Here is a 20078-nt window from a genome sequence, read left to right as displayed (position 1 = left end):
ATAGAAAACCACATTTATTTCAACAATTTAATCCATTAAAAGCTACAAAAAGGATGTATGCTCTATTTTACTGTAAGCAACATGGTGAAAGCATTTCATTGATATCGATGTGCTTTCATCACTTTGACCAGTCTCAATGAGCACACACACACACACACACACACACACACACACACACACACACACACACACACACACACACACACACACACACACACACACACACACACACACACACACACACACACACACACACACACACACACAGCTGCTCAAACAAAATGAGCAGCAACTTGTGGTTCAGTGTCACCCAAATGATTTAATCAAGTGTTTTTGTATAATAAGTATAAACATTAAAAGTCAGTAGTAATAATGAACTTCCCGTGGGCTCACCACCTGCAGGAAAGGTTCTTAATCGGTGCAATGTGATCTGGGGGACGGTGCTCAGACTGCCACCCCCGCGACCCGGACACGGATAAGCGGGAGAGAATGGATGGATGGATGGATGGATAGTAATAATGAAACAACGCTCGCAGCCAAGAGATCAGCAATGCAGTGTAGGAAACGCCAAGCCAGACCAGGAGTATTTGGTATTTGGTCAGTCACTACAGTGTTCTTTTATCTGAGGGTGTTTCCACCAGGCTGCGCAAAGCATACTGAGCTACTAACACACTCACAGACAAAAACCTCATCATACATCTGCACTGCATGGCCACCAGTGAGGTGCTCACCCGGTGAGGTGATCACCTGGTGAGGTGCTCACCCAATGAAGTGATCACCCAGTGAGGCGCTCACCTGGTGAGGTGATTACGTGGTGTGACTTGTGCCACCTCTGCTATGGTCTGAACACTGGAGAGCCATCCATCATGGCCAATGAAAAGTGGACAGTGTGTGTGTGTGTGTGTGTGTGTGTGTGTGTGTGTGTGTGTGTGTGTGTGTGTGTGCTGAGATAACATTAAAAATGTAATAAAGGTCCTTCAGTTGAAAAACGAGCCATTACCAAATGTATCACAATCTTGTAACACTGCTTGACTGACCGCATGCAATCATGTTATTACCTGGACAATTTGTCAGCACAGCTGAGAGAGTGGAGTTAATGACTTGTGATGTACAATGGAGGTTTCACACTTCTTACTCCATCCTGCACCATTACTCAGTTTCTCAGCTTTGGTTCTACCCTTCCCTCTTCTTGGCTCTTCCTCTCTCTTTCATGACAATATTTTCATCCCTTACTCATCATATCCTGGGACCTTTTAGCTTTTTGGCTCCTCTACCTTCAATCTATAACCTGGTCCTTTTGACCATGTCAGGAAAAAATGACAAGTGCAGTCATTTCAGCTCACAGTATTCAACAAAAGGGTGGTGGAGATGGCCGCTTATACAGGTCGTGATGTTGATCTCAGCTGCCTGTAATGGCTCCAGGCCATTAACCCTCCCTGTCATTTGCAATGACATGTGCTTTTGAACAAGGAAAATGGCCCAGCCCACATAACTTACACAGCACACTCTCCATTCCCACTGCCAGCCAGTGGCTCAGTGCCATGCCATTTTCTCTTCCCCTGTCCAGTCTATCATCCTCACTGCAGCGAGATTCTCCATTAGAGGCTCCCGCAAGCTTTCATGTTCCCACTTCTATTATTGTAGGAACAATGCATAATAATTCTGTGTAATTACTGGAGATGTCAAAATTGCCACTATTTCCTACAATTAATTAATCCAACTTTGATGTGGTCCCTTTTTTTTACATTTATTCTTCAAAATCCTTTTGTCAGCTCTGCTTTATGTCTTTTAATGTTCCATGATTGGTGGATTTTTCTTCCTGAAGAAAGGCAGATAAAAGCATATAGCCAGTTCAGCAATAGGCACTCGGTGGAGTGAAACAAGTGGCTGTCGTCCCATTGCGTTTTTTTTTTTCTTATTTTCCTTATGCAAAGAGAAGTAAAGGACACAGTGCTGCTTTTTTTATGCCTTTAACATTCATTAGTTCTATAAAACCAGAGTATTCACACAACCCATGACCACAATTCATTTCTCAGCACTCATATTTCACCCTCGATACAAAGCTAATTGTATGAGTGGATTTCTTTCAGTGTAAACTTTCCAATATTATTTTATCTCGTAGCCTGCCTCCAAAATGTAAATTAAAGAAGGGAAGAAATGAGCTTGTCATCAAAACCTCAAGTAACCCCTCAAGTGAAAAGAGTGGAGAGTAATGAGACCACAGACCTTTGGATGTGCTTATTCTAAATTATATTCCATCAGCATTGTTTTAAACAAAATGTTATCTATAAGAGAAATATTAGCTGGAACATCCTGTTTCAGCCCTTTTTTTTTACCTCCACTGTTTGGAGTGCTGGACGTCGGTGATTTCTGTTTTTGAACAGCAAATATTTCTGCTTGTTTACTGATGCACATCTCAGCATGGCAACACCTCGGGGTCCTTCCTTTTGTTTTCCCCACATAACGTGCCAGATATTGTAATAGGGTCACGTGGGGAATGCTGTCAGGCCACTTTAGCAGAACGGTGCGGTTGTTTGGTGATACCCTCTTGAAATGCAGAAAACACATGATCTGAAACCGAAAACATTGTTCAGCATGATCAGCGCCTGCAGGGCTGTGCCAGTGAAGCATGTCGTGTGCATGAATAAGCCCCCACAATATGTGACTTTGAACATGAAATATGACTTTGAACTGAAAGATAACTAGTTCAATTGCCCACCCCCATGTTACGCAGGATGATGTGATGCAAATGATTACAAAATGAAAAAAAGATTTGAACCAAAGGATTTGTGGATATTTTATTTATCGCAGTCTGTAAGATTTGCTTTCAGGCCCGTTTCTCAAACTTATTGGTGTCTATTTAGTCTTTGCTTGAAGTGGAGGAACAGGGGTTGAGTTCTGGGGGTGGCAGAAAGGGCATCCGACAGAAAAACTGTGCAACTCTCGCCGCATGCTGCCATGACTCCCTGTAAAACAAAGCAGCACAATGGACACTCGCGTAGTGTCTCCTCACTCAAACTGTGATCACAGACAGTGGTTTCCTCCACAGACTCATCCGTCACCACTTCATTCAGAATGGGCTCATGAAGAACTGATGTTGACTTTTCTGTGAGAGGAATTGTACCGCGGTGACATTCAGACTTCGGGTTAATTCAGAGCCTTCAGTTCAACTCATACGTGTGTATTTGGACTGTGGTTGATGTGCTGAATCATTAAACAGACACCAGGAAACCTAAAGAGAAAACATGCAGCACAACCAACGGCCTGGATTCCAACCCAAAGTGCCACAAGGTGACGGTGCTAACCACTGCACCACTGGGAAGTCCACTGCATGGTGGTGGTTTTATTTGAGTGTTATCTGAGAGCCTAGACGTCACAGCCAGGACTCATTGCTATGCAGCCCGATTCTTCAATTTCTGATTCTTTTCAGGTCATTCTATTCTGTCAATTGAAAATACAACGTTTTGTGTTTCATTTTGGAATAATTGCCTGAATCATTGCACTGTTTGGCAGTTACATACATTGATTTCTGTTTTATCCTGCTTGGCGACGAGGGACAGTTGCAGTTAAGCACCTTCACAGTTGGTTCTCTGAGCCAGATAATACATGTTATGGCAAATAGTGAGGAGCTGAATTGGAACTAAACAGGGAAGAACACTGACTACTGACTAATTTCTAAATAACCACTAAGATAAAAATAAGAAGCAAAATGAGTTCAGAGAGTGATTCAGTTAATAGTCAGCATCTAGTGGTTGGTACTGACAGTGCTTCTTCAGACATCATTATTCAAATGCAGCACTGCACTGGAATAATGAAACAATCTCCGGTGTTTTATGAACATAAATTACAAAGCAAATGACCTAAGATGCTACAGATTCACATTGTGAACCATCATCTCTTTCTATGTCCTTTTGTAAATGCTTTCTAAAGCAGTTCTCTGGGTTATTGATGGCCTGTCCAGGCATATCTCTGCACATAGATGCATTACTGAAGGTTCACAATAGTTCAAAGGGACATTATACATAAAATTGCTGTTGTATCACCTTGTTGGGTCCTTCAATCACTATTTATAATGTCTGAAGCTTGTATCAGCAAATACCCTTGGACGAGTGGAGAACCTATACAGTATGAATGGCTTGCCTCTGTGTTATGGTTCTGAACTATTCTCATATCTAAGTGGTGTTAACTGCTGGGAAAAGAAAGAGGACAACCAATATTTTAGGTTGGTTTATTAACCAGCCAAGCAGACCAGAAGCCTCCAACGCTTCAAAGTGCTTTCATGTTCTAGACTTCAGTTCATCAAAGGGCTGCAAATTTTCCTTTTAACGTTTATAATTAATTCTTAGAAGACCCCAGGCAATATTAAATCATGCCAGCATGGATTACATTTTAATTATGTTTATACATCATATTAAAGCATTGTTGAGAAACTGTAACTGAAACCAACAATTACTGTTGGTTGTTGCCTCTCACAATAGATTCTCTTTTTACTAGAAATGTGAAATATCAATGTTTAATTCAACATTCTCATTTCAGATTTAGATTTTTTTAATCAGAAAGATGAACCAAGTTTTATTCAAATATGCTAATAACCATTCAATCTGAAGAGATACAAAAGTGAGCAGAGGTGAAATGAAAAAAATAGGCAGACACCAGTTTTTCACTAATCGTGGCTCGTCAGTTTATCATTGTGGCTCCATTCTGCAGACTAATTAACTAAGAAAAGTAAATAAATTAAGGCGCTGCGCTGCATCTTTATGGATCTTGAGAAAATATATAATAAGATGCAGAGAGAGGGACTGTGATCACATGAGGACATCAAGTATGTCAGTGCTACAAGACAGGAATGACCATAAGCACAGCTTCAGCTGTGCTCCACCCCCCTCCGCTCCATTTGTAGGGTTTTGCTCCATTACAAGCAGGAGCTGATACCTGCTGAACACAGTGAGAGGCAGAGGGACGGAGGAAGTGAGGATCCAGGAGTCTGCAGGGACTCTGATGTTTGCAGACGACACAGTGATCTGCAGGGAGAGCAGGTTGAGGAGAGCCTGGAGACGGGGAGGTTTGCATCAGAGGAATGAAGGAGATCAGGATAAAACAGAAAACGGGTGTGAATGCGACAGAGGACGGCAAATCAGTGAGGATGCAGAGGGGAGTCAACTAAGGCCCCGTTTACACGACGATGTTTCACGTGACGACACCCAATCCGTTAAAAAAAAAAAAAGCGTTTACACTGCAGCAGCGGACACACAGACAATGATGTAGTTAGTATGCCGGGCCACTGGAGGGCGCTGTTGTTTTTGATTTTGTAATGAAAGCACACAGACGTGTGTGCAGAGAACAATACGCTATAAATGTGAAGAAAATGGGGAGAACCCGACATCCGTATGGACTGATGACACATCGGATGCTATCAGGGGAGAGTGTCAACTTTAAAACTACTGATATGGACGATAAAACTAGAATATGGACCGCGAGTTGTACCACTACAGGTTCGCCATGTTTGTTTAGGAGGGAGGGGGAGAGATGCACATGCGCAATAAGATCGCTCCATCGCCTTCATCAGTCTCTGCAGGAGGGAATAGCGACCGTGAAAGAATCTTTCGGCCCTGGGAGCTGCTATAAAAACTTTGCAGATACAGTAGATCCGCACACTGGTGTCGTGTAAACGGACCCCCCAAAAGTGAAGAAAGTTTTGCGGATACACTCGTATTCGTTGTCGTGTAAACGGGGCCTAAGAGACAGAGGAAAAATACACTGAATCAACCGTCCCGAACAGAGGAAGGAGTGACGGGAGGTGACGAGAGCAGAAGAGAGCGGAGTCAGGAGGACTGAGGGTCTGTGGCAGAAGAGTTCCAGTCAGGTCGTCCACAGATCAGCATTTAGTCCAGCTTTGTTTTAATGGATAATCAGGACCACCAGAGCAGAATGTTACAGAAGACATGACCCCCGAAAAAAACTGAAAAATGGGAAAAATGTGAAAGAAAAACGTCTGACCTGTGGTTGCTTTCAGGTGGCACGCAATGTGAATGCAAACAGCAGCAGCAACCTTTAGTTCTATGTCTGTCATTTCTCAGTGCTGTTAGTGTGTGGTCAGCTCTGTCCGGCTCAGCGCGACGCTCCACTGGTCCGAGGAGTGTTTGCTCACACCGTGTTTTCTCTGAAGCCACACAGGTCAGCCCCGCAGAGCTGCAAGACCTGTTCCAGACGACCTCGTCCAACATCTTCCAGATCAACGCCAACGGTAAAATCACCATTTATCACTGCGACTCAGTGTGTGTGTGTGTGTGTGTGTGCGTGTGTGTGTGTGTGTGTGTGTGTGTGTGTGTGTGTGTGTGTGTGTGTGTGTGTGTGTGTGTGTGTGTGTGTGTGTGTGTGTGTGTGTGTGTGTGTGTGTGTGTGAACTGTTCCTTCTAAGATGAGGATCTCACTGTCAGAGTGGCAGTAGATGAGGATTAGGGTAGTTTAAAGACATTCTTCTAATATTTGGAGAACCATTACTTCAGGATTAAGAGTACTTCAGAGATTAAAGCTTCAGTAAAGATTAAATCGGAGATCTGATATGAGCGGTAGCTGGCTTCAGTCATGAACAAAATCTCCACTGCAGCGTGTTGAGAGTATCAAACTGTAGTTATAAATCAATTTGATACAGATGAATTGTTTTTGTGTCAGTTTAAAACAAGAGCACGTCTTTAGTGACTTTAGCTTTTGGGCCTAATGTTTCAGGAGCCTCCCGAACTGAAACTGGGATCTGGTTCCTCCATTCTACTTTTAGAGAACCTGGGAACCTCCAGTAAGTCAGCGCTCTGAGAACGAAGTGCTCTTCTGGGTAGATATGGGACTACCAGTTCTTTAAGACATGATGCAGCCTGGTTGTTCAGAGCTTTGTAAGTTAGAAGGAGGATTTTAAATTCTATTCTAGGTTTAACAGGGAGCCGATGAAGAGAGGTTAGTGTTGGAGTGATGTGGTCTCTGATGCTGGTTCTTGTTAGGACTCTCGCCGCAGCATTTTGAACCATTTGAAGACTTTAAGCAGTTATTTGGTTATTTGGACACCCTGATAATAGGGAGTTATAACAGTCTACTCTCGAAGTAACAAATACACAGATTAGTTTTTCAGAGTCAGCATGTTTCTAATTTTGGAAATATTACGTAGGTGAAAAAAGGCCGTCTCACCAATGAATCTTCAATTAACATAATAACTGAAAGAAAAACGTTTGGTTTAGTTTCAATTTAGATTTTAGAAAATGTGCAAAATATGAATTCTGTGTTTCGCCCATCTGTTCCTGCAGTTGTTACATTAGAGAAAAACCTTCAGTCACTGGGAACATCGAGAGACACAGCAGAGCTACGACAGAGCCTGTAAGTACCACACACACACACACACACACACACACACGCACACACACACACACACACACACACACACACACACACGCACACACACACACGCACACACACGCACATTTACGCATGCATGCACAAACACACACACACGCACACACACACACACATACACACACACGCACGCACTTTTGCATGCATGCACACACACACACACACACACACACACACACACACAGTGAACTAGTTCCATGGTCTCGTTGGTCAGTTACATTTTCCGCTGCTTTATTTTCTCTTTCACCCTCTTTCTCCTGCATCGATCTTTTTCAGTTTGACTTCCAGCAATTACCAGATTCATCCATGATGACAAAGTGTCCAATCTAAGATGATTGCATCTTTTGAAAATGAATTGCATCCCACTACGTTTGCTGGCATGTAATCAATTCTATCTAACAGTTTCTATGATCGCCTCAGAAACTCACTGACAATGCTTGGATGCTTTAATTTTTAACTTCACATTTCCTTGTGCAATATTGATGCTGCTTGCAAACAACCCATCCAGTGCTTCCAACTGATGCAAATTACATCCAGTGAGGGGATTTGTGTTCTTCAGCGGCCCTCTGTGTTTTGAAAGATTGTTCAGGAAGCTCAGTGTTTTGTCAAGAATTTAATGGCGACTTTTCGAGCTCATTAACTGGAAGCCTTTTGTTTTGATTGGTTTTGTGGTAGCGACAGAACTCTCTTGTCGCCTGCCATAAACTTTCACACAGTTTCTTTCCATGATTCTTCCTCTCAGTCAGAGCGGCCGTTGTGCTGCTCACGTCCATCAGCCCCGCTCTCACTTTGCTCTTCTGCACCTTCTCTCTCTGCTTTCTCTTATCACTAATCAGAGCTCTAATTCCCTCTCAGCTTCTTGCTTGTTTCTTCTTTAGCCTGACCTGACAAAACCTCATTCCCTCTTTCCATCTGCTGCCTGGTTTTTATACTCTCAGATTTTATCGCCTTGGACACACTGGAGTCTGAGTTGGGCATTTGTTGTATGAACTCCACCAGCCTTTCACCAAAACCAACCCAAACGTGTATCTACTGTTATAATTACAATAATAATGTTGTACAATTCAAGACCATCCTCTCATTTTAAAGCCTTTGAACCTCTTGGATAGGACAACCATGCAAAAATCACTGAATCTGTCAAATCATCCTCACTAGAAAATCTTATTTATCGATCAGCCGGAAATAACATTGTGAAGGTTAGTTGGTATTTCTTGGCCAAAATCAATTCTCAACTAAATTTTTGTTCATATTGTGCCAAAAACTACAGTCATTTCAAGGCACTTTTACAGAGAAAACCCAACAATTCCACGTGAGCAAGTAGAGGAGAAAGGAAAAACTCCACTTTTTGATAGGAAGAAACCTGCAGAACCAGAGAAGGAGGAGGAGACGTTGTGCAGAACCAGACTCAGAGGAGGACACGTTGTGCAGAACCAGACTCGGAGGAGGAGACGTTGTGCAGAACCAGACTCAGAGGAGGACACGTTGTGCAGAACCAGACTCAGAGGAGGACACGTTGTGCAGAACCAGACCCGGAGGAGGAGACGTTGTGCAGAACCAGACTCGGAGGAGGAGACATTGTGCAGAACCAGACTCGGAGGAGGAGACATTGTGCAGAACCAGACTCGGAGGAGGAGACAATCTGCTATTCTGGTTGCAGTTAGAGGATAGAAAGGGAGAAAAGGAGAGGACAGACAGATAAGACAGAGATCCACTCGCTACAGACGGATCAGGCCAGGAGGCTTCAGACCACCAACTTCAGTTCTACCGTTGGAGATCCTGAAGGGGTGAGACAGAGACAGAGACAGAGACAGAGACAGAGACAGAGAGAGAGACAGAGACAGAGACAGAGAGAGAGAGAGAGAGAGAGAGAGAGAGAGAGAGAGAGAGAGAGAGAGAGAGAGAGAGAGAGAGAGAGAGAGAGAGAGAGAGAGAGAGAGAGAGAGCACAGAATACATGTAGTAGTGTCACATGGTGAGTGAGAAACCAGTTTTTACTTCTGCAACATTTGCAATATTGTTCAGTTTTATTGTTTTATTGGACGACACACGTCATCATGCATGAGAACCTTGGATGTTCACGACCACTTTTTTTTCCTTCTGATCAGACTTCATAGATAATTATCAACTCAAATCCTCAGCTGCCCATTTTTCTGCTTCTCAACTTTTCAAATAATCAGCGTCCTTCATTTGCGTTTTGAGTTTTAACTAAGTACTAAAATGGTGTTTTAACTTTGTGGTGTCAGGATTGAAAGTACCACAGCCTCTTTAATGTCAACAATTACAGACTGGGAATGGACTATATATACTCAGTTACTATAATTACAACCTTTGCACCTCTGAACAAGTTCTGCTAACACATTAGCTGGTTCTGTTGATAATGATTCCACAAATCACGGCCACATTTTCTGGTGAGGTCACATTCAGAAGTGACATTTTGTGACAATACACAGACGGCAGCTGCCTGTGCAGCTCAGACTTTGACCGTGTTGCGAGCTCGATCTTATATATTCACATACTGAATACTTTCAAAAAGGTCTCATCACTCCACCATATGGCTTCATCCATACTAATAATAAAGAAATAAAAAACCTGATCTGAAAACAAGGTCAGGAGAAAATCTTATAAGTTTCACAAAATTAACAGTTCATATTCATAAATAAAAATAATTTCTTTCCGGAATCAATCATCAAAACAGTTGCGCAACACAATCAAAAACAATCTGAAATACAAACACATTAAATAGTGATATCCACGATCGCGGCTCCCGCTAACCCGAAAATCGCGATTTTCACACAAAATAACTTTTTTTCTCACTGCGATCAGAAATCTAACGTACTGGTTCAGTGGAGACCGGGCTTCGACCACTCACCGTCACATCTTGTGAACTGTCGTGATGTGGTTTCAAAGTTATGGTAACTTTTCTGAAGGTTTGTTTGTAGCTCGGGTCAGTACTTGGTCGCAGCGGAAGCATCGACTTGCCGACCAGAATGGACGGCTGTCGGCCATTTTTATGCTAGCGCCACTTGTGGCGGAGGACTGGAGCGGACATGGGTTACACAGTGCTAGGAAAATTGTGTTTGGTTGACAATAGTATCCACATTGATGTATTTTATGACTTATAGATTATATTTTCTTAGGTTTTAGTGAGACCGACTGTAAAATGTGACAAAACATTAAACTCTGCAGGGAGAGAACGACATTTAGAGGTTTTTCACTGAGCAAAGCTTCAAAAAGGGTTATTCTGTGGTGTGATTGGAGGACGCCAGGATCTTCACCCTCTAAACGGGTGTGAGGAAGAATTTGAAGGATAAGTTTATGTTCTGGTTTTTCCTGAACTCACACTGACGTCCATTACAAAAAAAGGAGAGACATTCTTATCGGACACCGTCGAATCTATCAAGGCCCATTTCTGAATTTTTAAGTTGATCTGTGATCAGCAAAGTGAACTGAATCAGCTGAATGTTGTGAACGCACAATGACCAACTTCAGCATCACAGGGTTACATACGTGTATACATACATACATACATACATACATACATACATACATACATACAGTGCAGTGAGGCGGTGCCAGTGTGAAAACAAACACCACAACGCTTTTGGGGGAAACGGCGTTGCATTCTGGTTGTTGGTTTCCATGACAACGCTGCCCAGTCACTGAAAAAATATTTGGAAAAAGCTCTTTATGTGTGTAAACATGGAAAACTGCATTTTCTGAAAAGCTGGTACTGCACATGAATACTGCAATAGTATATAGTTCTGCACATGACTACTAGAGTAGTAAATAGTCCTACACATGAACTCTAGAGTTTAGGAAATACTTCTACACATGAATACTACATTAGTAAATGCTTCTACACATGTCATAGTTCTACACATGAATACTTCAGTAGTAAATAGTTCTATACATAAAACAGGAAGTGAACACAGAGTGCGAGATGAGGACTTGACAGACACACACAAAGACACAGACACAGACCCTTACAGTGAATAGTTATACACATGAACACTACACTAGTAATGAGTTCACATGAGTGAGTAGACTTGCGGTTTGTGCTGTTCAGCCTTTAGAATTGATCAAAGAAGCTTCAGTGTTTACATCGTACTATTACTGTTGTAAACACAGCTCCCACAAGTGGTCTCCAAGGAAAACTACATTGTTTTCAGCGTTTCGGCCGTTTCTTTGTAAATGAAGATGGTGAAATGGTGTTTTCATTCAATCGTGTGAATGAGGCATCAAGCCTTTGCCCTGCATATGGGATAAACAGTTGGTCGCTAAATTCCCTGAACATGCCGTAATGTCTGAGCTCAGAAGGCTCCCATAGTCTGATGAGGAATGCAAATGATTATAAATGCACAGCTTTCCACAATACACAAGAAGAGAGTTTTGTATGCTGTGTTCAGTAAATACCCCTGGGACGGGGGTTCTAAACGCTCCATATAGCAAAAAACAATCTTGTCTGTGCCATGTGACCAGGATGCCTTTAAAGCTTCTGGGTTTACGTCAAGCTGTTTCCACATTGCATTTCAGACTCCGCCCGCCTTGCCGCCTTGACTTGCAGGTCAATACAGAAAGAAAATGTGTCACATTCGGAAAGTATCAGAATTTAATTCTAAAAAGTCTAAAAAGTGCCAAATACTCTGATCAGGATGTTTCTATCACCCAAAGCGATGGAGAGCAACTTTGACATGCAGCAGGAAAACGGCTCCCACTTGCTAATGGAGGTCATCTGGCTTTTCTTTGGACTCTCTCCTTACTCACTGGAGTCATCTGCCTCACTTGAGTTCACTTGAACAGTGTTGTCGCTGATTTACACCTGATTCAGTCTGAAGACATGAATCATTAACCCGGGATACAGGAAGTAACCACATCACAGTGTGCTGAGCTACATGCAACAATCAGCTGCGACGATACCGTGCCTGGCCTGTTCTCAATTTGTTATGTTTGGTTTATACTTTAGTGTGTTTGGAAGTGGACCACGCCCTGCTTGTGACAGAGAAAAGGATGATTAAGGCCCCGTCCCGTTTACACGATAATGTTTCATGTGACAACACCTAATAGGTAAAAAAAAGGTGTTGAGTTTACATTGCAGCAGCGGACACACTGACAACAATGTAGTTAGTATGCCAGGACACAGGAGGGCGCTGATGCTTGTTTTTGTGATGAAACCACACAGACATGTCTGCAAAGAACAATACACTGTGAACAAAATTGAGAGACCGACATTCGGATTGGCTGATGTTGAATCCGATGCTATTAACTATTAAACTACCAATATGGACAACAAAACTAGAAAAGGGGCCACAAGTCATACCACTACGGATTGGTTTACTGACACATGAGCAGAAGGAACTATTTAGCCTTTTTGTGGTCTCTGCAGGGGGGGAATCGCACTTGTACAAGAAAAGTTCCACCTCGGGAGTCCCCATTAAAAACGTGTAGCGTAAACTGACCCCCCCAAAAGTCAAGAAAGCTTCGCGTATACACTCATATTCGTGTAAATGGGGCTTAAAGCTATAAAGCTAAATGATAACCTGAACCTTTCTTCATGTCCGATGGCCGAGCTGTTCCTTGGGAACAGATTGACAGTTACACATTAGGATCTCTTGTGACCATTTTTATTATTGCCTCTGACCATTTTGCCCCACATCTGCATGTCTGCCATGAGGCATAAAAACATTCCCTGAATCACACGGTTAATAGAATTTGACCCAGCCTGTAATCGTGGAAATGCACACGGTAAAAAAATCTAAGTGGATTAATGGTGGGCACCCTCTGAGTGTCATTGTCTTTGTTAGCACATTAGGCATTCTCCAGTGTTCTGCCTGTAACACCCTGGAGGACGTGGGGCCATGTTTAGAGGAGAGCGCCCCCGAATGACTGATGGCCTCGCTGCAGACAACATTTCACAGTAACACAGAGCCAGACGCTCGCGACAGCAACAAAACACCAGGAGACAGTCACATATGAAGGGAAGACTTTGTTCTGTGAGCAGTGATTGAAAACAAACAGAGAGATTCCTGGCACATCAATACACATTAAAATACTAACTGTACAGTGTTGACATCATCTTCACAGATCAGCGTATGGATATCAATGTTAAGTAAGATGAGATGAAATGAGATAGGTGGTGGTGGGGGGGGGTTCTTTTACCGTTAGATCACATAAAGCTGAGTCTTTATGTTCATATTTGATGTCAGATGCTTGATTCTGACTTGTGAAGAGTATTTATTCATCACTGGGGTACCAAATTATCTCTGGGACCTTGAGGTCAGTCTGACCCTTGAGAATGACCGAGGCTTTTAGATGTTCAGAGCTTTACATTTCCGGAATCCTTTTGCATTGAAGTCCAGGCTGTTTCATTATGTCTGTGATAAAGTCCTGCCCTAATCTCTGTGTACTGCCTATCTATCAATTCTTAATTTTCCTGGTGTGTCTTCTCGTAAAAACACAGTGTTGAATCATCAGGCAGATAAAACTGTCAGACAGGAATTTCATCCACAATTACAATCAAAGCTTAAATTGCCATTAAAAAAAAAACACCCTCACAGTCGATGAGGTGTGTAGTTTAAAATCTACACACTGAATAGGGATCTGTTTATTCATGTAAATTTTTCCCGGGCAGTGAAAAATGTTTAAGAACTCCAGAACTAAAGGACGTATCTCCACAGTGGACTGACATGTGCTGCACCGCTGGCGTCCTTCAGAACAACTCCGAATCTGCATTTACATTAAAGGTAGCACGTTTTTCACGGGGTTTTAAAGCTGCTGTAATTTCTGCAATGCCATTTTAAACTCTTTTTTCTAGTCAGTGGGCCACACTTGCTTCAGGATTTCCCATATTTTAAGAAGATACACACGAGCTCCTGTTCTTCTCAGCACTGAAAGACAACTTTTCTTTTAAAGTGCTGTTCCACTTTTCTTTTCTACGCAATGTGATCTGTGATAGTAGGAACCAAAACCATTAAGACCCACTGCCAGGTTCACTGCTCATCCTTCTTTTGCCAACCCACCAACACCAGGGGTTGTTTATAACACAGGGTGTGGGATGCACACAAGCTGGGCATACGGCAGGACTCATATCGATAAAATTGTACACTTGCACACAATATACCCTTTATAATTCCCAGTCCACCTCATAATGTGCATACCCCGCTTTATATCCTTCCCCTAACACATGCACATTCAACTATAAATAGGCAATGCAACACAACTCATGAATATTAATAAACAAGCAAGAATCTGCACTTGAATTGCTTTCAGTGAATCAGGGCTGCACGTAGGAAGAGGACTGCAAAGATGAGGTTTGATCAAGGAGTTCTAAGATCCCACATACTGTTTAGTGACCTGTTGTGGACTTTTAGAATAAAGTAAATCGACACGGCTCGACTCAGAATAGACCATAATATAATAAACAAATGCCACAAAAATGTAAAGATGGGAAGAAAAAAAAAAAGCCCCAAGATTTATTTCACTTAAAGGGAAATCATTAAAAAATCATCAGTATCTCAAAGAAATCATTTTGGCTGAAGGTACCAGCCAAACGGAATAAGAGAAGGCAGAGAGGGGAACAAACCCAGCAATGAGTCGTTGGACATTTACACCTTTTGCTAAAATACACAACTAAAACACTCCTCACTTATTCCAGGCGCAGACCTGGAAAACAAAAAAGTCACTTGGTTTGGGCTACCTACGGTCCAAAGTAAAAAACAAACACTCCACATTCTGATAGCGATGGGGGGAAAACTAAACTCAAAGGTGCTTGGTTAAAGGAAAGAGCATCAGGATGCAAACTGAACCTCAGTCAATCCAGGAGTTTGTCTCTGACAGCGTCTCCTTCTCTCAGCCACTTTTCTACCGGGGAGTGAAGTGACTGAGGTGTGCAGCCTCCAGATGATGGAGTTTCATTGAGATATAAAGATTGTATGTCGAGTGCCCAGCACGTGAATCCCTGGTCTGTTTCTCACTGGATTTATAATAGGATATTTGTCAGTGTGCTACATAACATTGCAGAGAAGCAGAACAAACAAACAAACCTCAAAATGTTTCAGTGCCAAAACACACATGACGGCTTCATTCTCCATGGCTGAGTAGAAGCACTGATAAATAGTGAACTTTTTGGAAAAAGATGAACGTGGATGCTCCATCTCGTCAGCACCAGACCAAGAGTCAGGAGCCATTCAGACGGCAGGTTTGAATGGACGGTCAAATGCTAGTGCCGCCAAAGCACCCGTGCTGATTAATGCATCAGAAGCGGTGTTGACTGCTGTCTGACCACCGGAAGCAACTTCTAGGAGGAAGCAGGTTGAGGAGGGGAGCCGCCACACCACAAGTCTTTCTACAGAAACATGTGTGTCAGCCTGCTGTCCCCAAAGAGTATGAAGCTCCTGTCTGACTAAACCACAAGGCAGCCTCAGCTTTTAGAGCTCTTTTCTTTTATACATTAATTCACTTCAAACATGTCAAAACCAGGGCACGCACACACACACACACACAAATATAAAAACATATCCATCCTTTATTGATAATCTGTACAAATAATTCAATTAATATTTTATGAAAAAACATGTACACTATACTATATCCAAGCCTGCCCACACCTATACATGGTGGTATACATATAAGAGTCATAGTTCTAGTTTAATGGAAGAAGAAAATCTTATTTAATCCACCCCCCTTTTCCAAAATTCAAGTCACATTTATTGATTATCGTTCAATGTTATAAATGTATAGTTTTATATATGTAATTGTATACAGTCACTGTATAATGTCATTTATTATAAATAAATACACATGTGTATATACAGTACATACATATATAGACACGCAGATACATCCAGTGTGCACACACACACACACGAACAATATACATTTTTTTGTGTCTAAATTTAATGATTTATATAAAACCAGTTTTCTAATTTGTTCAATTCTGAAGTAATTTCCTCTGTGAGCTATTCTACATTCTCATTGTTCCCTGGGTTGACTCTCCCCTGATAGCTATCTATCCATCCATCCATCCATCCATCCGTCTGCCTGCCCATCCATCCATCCATCCATTCATCCATCCATCCATCCATCCATCCATCTGCCTGCCCATCCATCCATCCATCCATTCATCCATTCATCCATCCATCCATCCATCCATCCATCCATCTGCCTGCCCATCCATCCATCCATCCATCCATCCATCCATCCATCCGTCTGCCTGCCCATCCATCCATCCATCCATTCATCCATCCAGCCATCCACCTTTCCTTCTCTACCACTTATATCCCGTTCACCTGGACAGGTAAGGAGAGGTTCTGCAGATACTCTGTAGTGACTCTGTGGCTCTCCAGCTCCTCAGGCTCTCTGGTTAATTTGAGGTAACGGGACAGAGAATGTCACTGACATGGTTCCAGACTCAGATGGTGAGTGCGTGGACGCTCCTCTCCACCTCGTCCTCCTCCACTCTTACACAACACGAAGGCTTCATGCTGCCTCTCCAGCCCACATCACTGCTCAGCTTGCAGTGCGATGTGTAACAAACAGTAGGTGTACGCTCTCTGGAGCGCACGTTTAAATGTCACATTTTGCAAAACTACAGGTTTAACATTGACGGGGATCGTTTTGCCGTGTTGGTGGTCTTCGGGAAAACATCTCTAAATATACATGTACAGTAAATGTGTTGTGGAGCTTGAGCGTAGCCAGCAGGTCGTGAACAATGAAACATGCTGCCAGCAAGCAAACCTGCATGCGAAACACATGGAGGTTTCTTTCAAAGAACTAAAAGAAATGTGTTCTCTGTTACAAAATGGTGAGTGACTTTTTGTTTTATTTAAATTTGTTTCAGAAAGAGCTCCATGTTCCTGGAAAATATCTGGTCATTATAATTATTGGTTCCTCTTAAATACAGACATGTAGAAGAAATATAAAATACAAGACAAACTGAAGCTCAGGTCAAAGGAGGTTTTATAATGACCAAATGTAATTTCATTTCTCATCATACATGAGTATAATGGGATTTTTTCAAGGAAATTTGGGCATTTTGCTTTTATGCAAATTGTGGATATGTTAATGTTCAGAGAGTGCTGCCACATATTTGTCCTCCTGAGGCCATGATAACAATAAGCACTCTAAAAATCCCACAAAACAACCAAGCCTGTCAAATGATTACAGATTAGCCGGAATATGGTTCCAAATTCCTATTGGGCTTCTTCAAAAAGTACATTTAGCTCATTCTACAGTTTGGTTACTTTGGAAAACAGTATTGCCATGAGCCTGTTGAAATACCTGCAAACCTCACCAGGGGTTGCTACTCAGTGACCGGAGGGTTGCTCGGTGAACTAACCCAGAGATGTTAGAGTCAGATAAGCTCCAGTGCTCTGCTACAATAGGTTAAACGCAGAACTAGAAGAGGAAGATTGACAGGATGGAGATCATCATGCAGTATTCGAATAGTAGAGTAGATCGAAAAGAAATTCCTTCATTGAACTTTTCTCAAATGTCTCATTAACTTTGAAACAAAAGGTGAACCACTGTAGTTTAGTTCATTCCTGTTAAATATCCACATACCCAGAGCACAAAGCACATTTAAACCACGCGAGCAGCATCAGCACCTCCACAGTACCTCATCCTCCTCCATCCCTCACACCTTCGTCTGCAGCCAGCTGCTCCCAGACTCCTCGGCTCCCCTTCACAATAGCCAGCAGAGCTCAAAGGAATACCAAACACCCTTTGCCGGCTGGAGAAACACACAGCGGAGGTGACTGATTGAAATTCACAGTGTGAGCACTTCCAATTTTTGGCATGCTGTTTCTGGCTCTCCAACTTGTTGTGGGGGAGGATTGTGACTAGCAGATGTATCACTGAGCAGCGATGCTACAGAGGTCCTCATAAGTGGGCGAGCTCTGATTGTTTGGTAACAGCATGTCAGTGGTGGGCGGGGCCTCTCCTGACTCATGGATGATCCATCCAAAGTACAACTTTCACTGTATTTTTAGAAGATGGCTGCAGGTCTGAAAGGATTCCCTTCATATTCCATTAAAAAGTAGCTGTCACACTGTACTGCTTCAACCACTTCAGGGTCAAAGGTCACTGGATTCTAAACCCACCAAATCTGTGAGATACAGGTTCACCTGGACGGGCACACACACACACACACGCACATGCACATGCACGCACACACTGGGGGTCAGCTTCTCACCCGGCAGAGCCTGATGTTGTTGAAGGCACCGGAGATGTCAATGAGCGTGGCTCTGGCAGAGCTGGCTGGTCTGTCCAGGTGGAGATGATGGCATCCTCCGTTCAGAGTCGTGGCTGGTAGATGAACTTGGGGAGATCCAGGTGAGGCTTGACGAGGGGCCATAGCTGCTCCAGGACGAGTCTCTCCAGGGTCTTCATGATGTGGGACCTCAGCGCCGGTAGTCCTTAGATCCACAGGGACGTAGTGTCCTCTGAACAGGAACAATGTAGGACGTCTTCCACAGCACGGGGACACTCTGGGGGCTCCACAAAGCTGGCGGGGGAGTGCAAGGCTTCAGGACCCTGGTGCTCACACCATCAGGGCCAGCACCATTTATAGATTGGAGTTACATCAGATGTCTTTGAACATCCCCCTCTGTGATGGTCGGAGATTGAGTTGATCAGCGCTGTCATCAGATCCATTCACCTCTCTGTTGTCAATGTGCATTATCTTAATCCTCCACTATTGAAATAAAAACCTTTTTGACCATTGAATCCACCATGGTAAATGCTACCTGGAGAATCAGAAAGAAGATCAGAAAGACTTGTTCAGTTTTGTTTGAAGAGATCAGAAAAAAAAGCCCATTCGGGCTTGTTGAAGATAAACGTCACAGGAGCATCGCGAGCAGCTTGGTGTTTTCCATCAGCTCATGAGAGTGAGCAGAAACCAGCTCCAGGTGGTGCAGGAGAGTGGTGTGGGGGTAAATTCCAGGCTCGGAGGAGCCAGAGTGATGAAGAAAGGAATGAGAACATAATAGAACATTAAGTAAAACTACAGACTGACGTGGCCAAACAGTGTGAAGAGATAAAAGCAAAAACAAAGCTTCTTAAGGGACCACATGTTCACTCCTCTGTCATACTTTAGGAGCTGCTGTCCTGCACTCAAAGAAAAAACCTGAGGGCATTAAAACAGTTGTTGAATAAAAATAGATGAACATTAGAATAAACTTCTAACCACTCAGTGGGTGTATCCACACATGAACACCCTTTCATGTAAGCCGCATCGTTTTTGTCCGATCAGCCACACGGCGCAGCGTCGAAGGAGCCTGAAAACATTTTTTTGTTTTTAAGCGGGTTCCGGAGTGGAGATATTCTGGCTTTAAGGTGTGGATGAAAAAAACGCACATTTGTGGAAACGATGATGTCATCGCCATACCTCTCAACCAACCCTCTCTGCAACGCCACTTAACAACAACAACGGCGGACTACCTGCTCCAGATCGAGCTGCAGAAGCTACTGATGCTAGTCGCCATAGATAGATAGATAGATAGATAGATAGATAGATAGATAGATAGATAGATAGATAGATAGATAGATAGATAGATAGATAGATAGATAGATAGATAGATAGATAGATAGATAGATAGATAGATAGATAGATAGATTTCATTTTCTTTAGAGTGGCTATTGCATTTGAGATGAAGGATTTTTTGTTATTATTTTTTTGAGGCCAGA

General features: G+C 42.8%; 1 protein-coding gene across 1 annotated transcript in view; it reads left to right on the top strand.

The window, feature by feature from the left end:
• The window catches only part of tsnare1 (T-SNARE Domain Containing 1), a 230307-nt gene that overhangs the window by 80702 nt on the left and 129527 nt on the right, over positions 1-20078 (top strand). The window contains exons 3-4 of the mRNA XM_080472247.1: positions 6167-6244; positions 7293-7362. Coding sequence (XP_080328373.1) covers positions 6167-6244; positions 7293-7362 — 148 coding nt within the window. The remainder of the gene's footprint in view (positions 1-6166; positions 6245-7292; positions 7363-20078) is intronic.

Source organism: Lipophrys pholis (assembly GCF_963383615.2).
Source record: "Lipophrys pholis genome assembly, chromosome: 9".
NCBI classification, from domain to species: domain Eukaryota; kingdom Metazoa; phylum Chordata; class Actinopteri; order Blenniiformes; family Blenniidae; genus Lipophrys; species Lipophrys pholis.
This window is presented reverse-complemented; position numbering and strand designations above follow the sequence as displayed.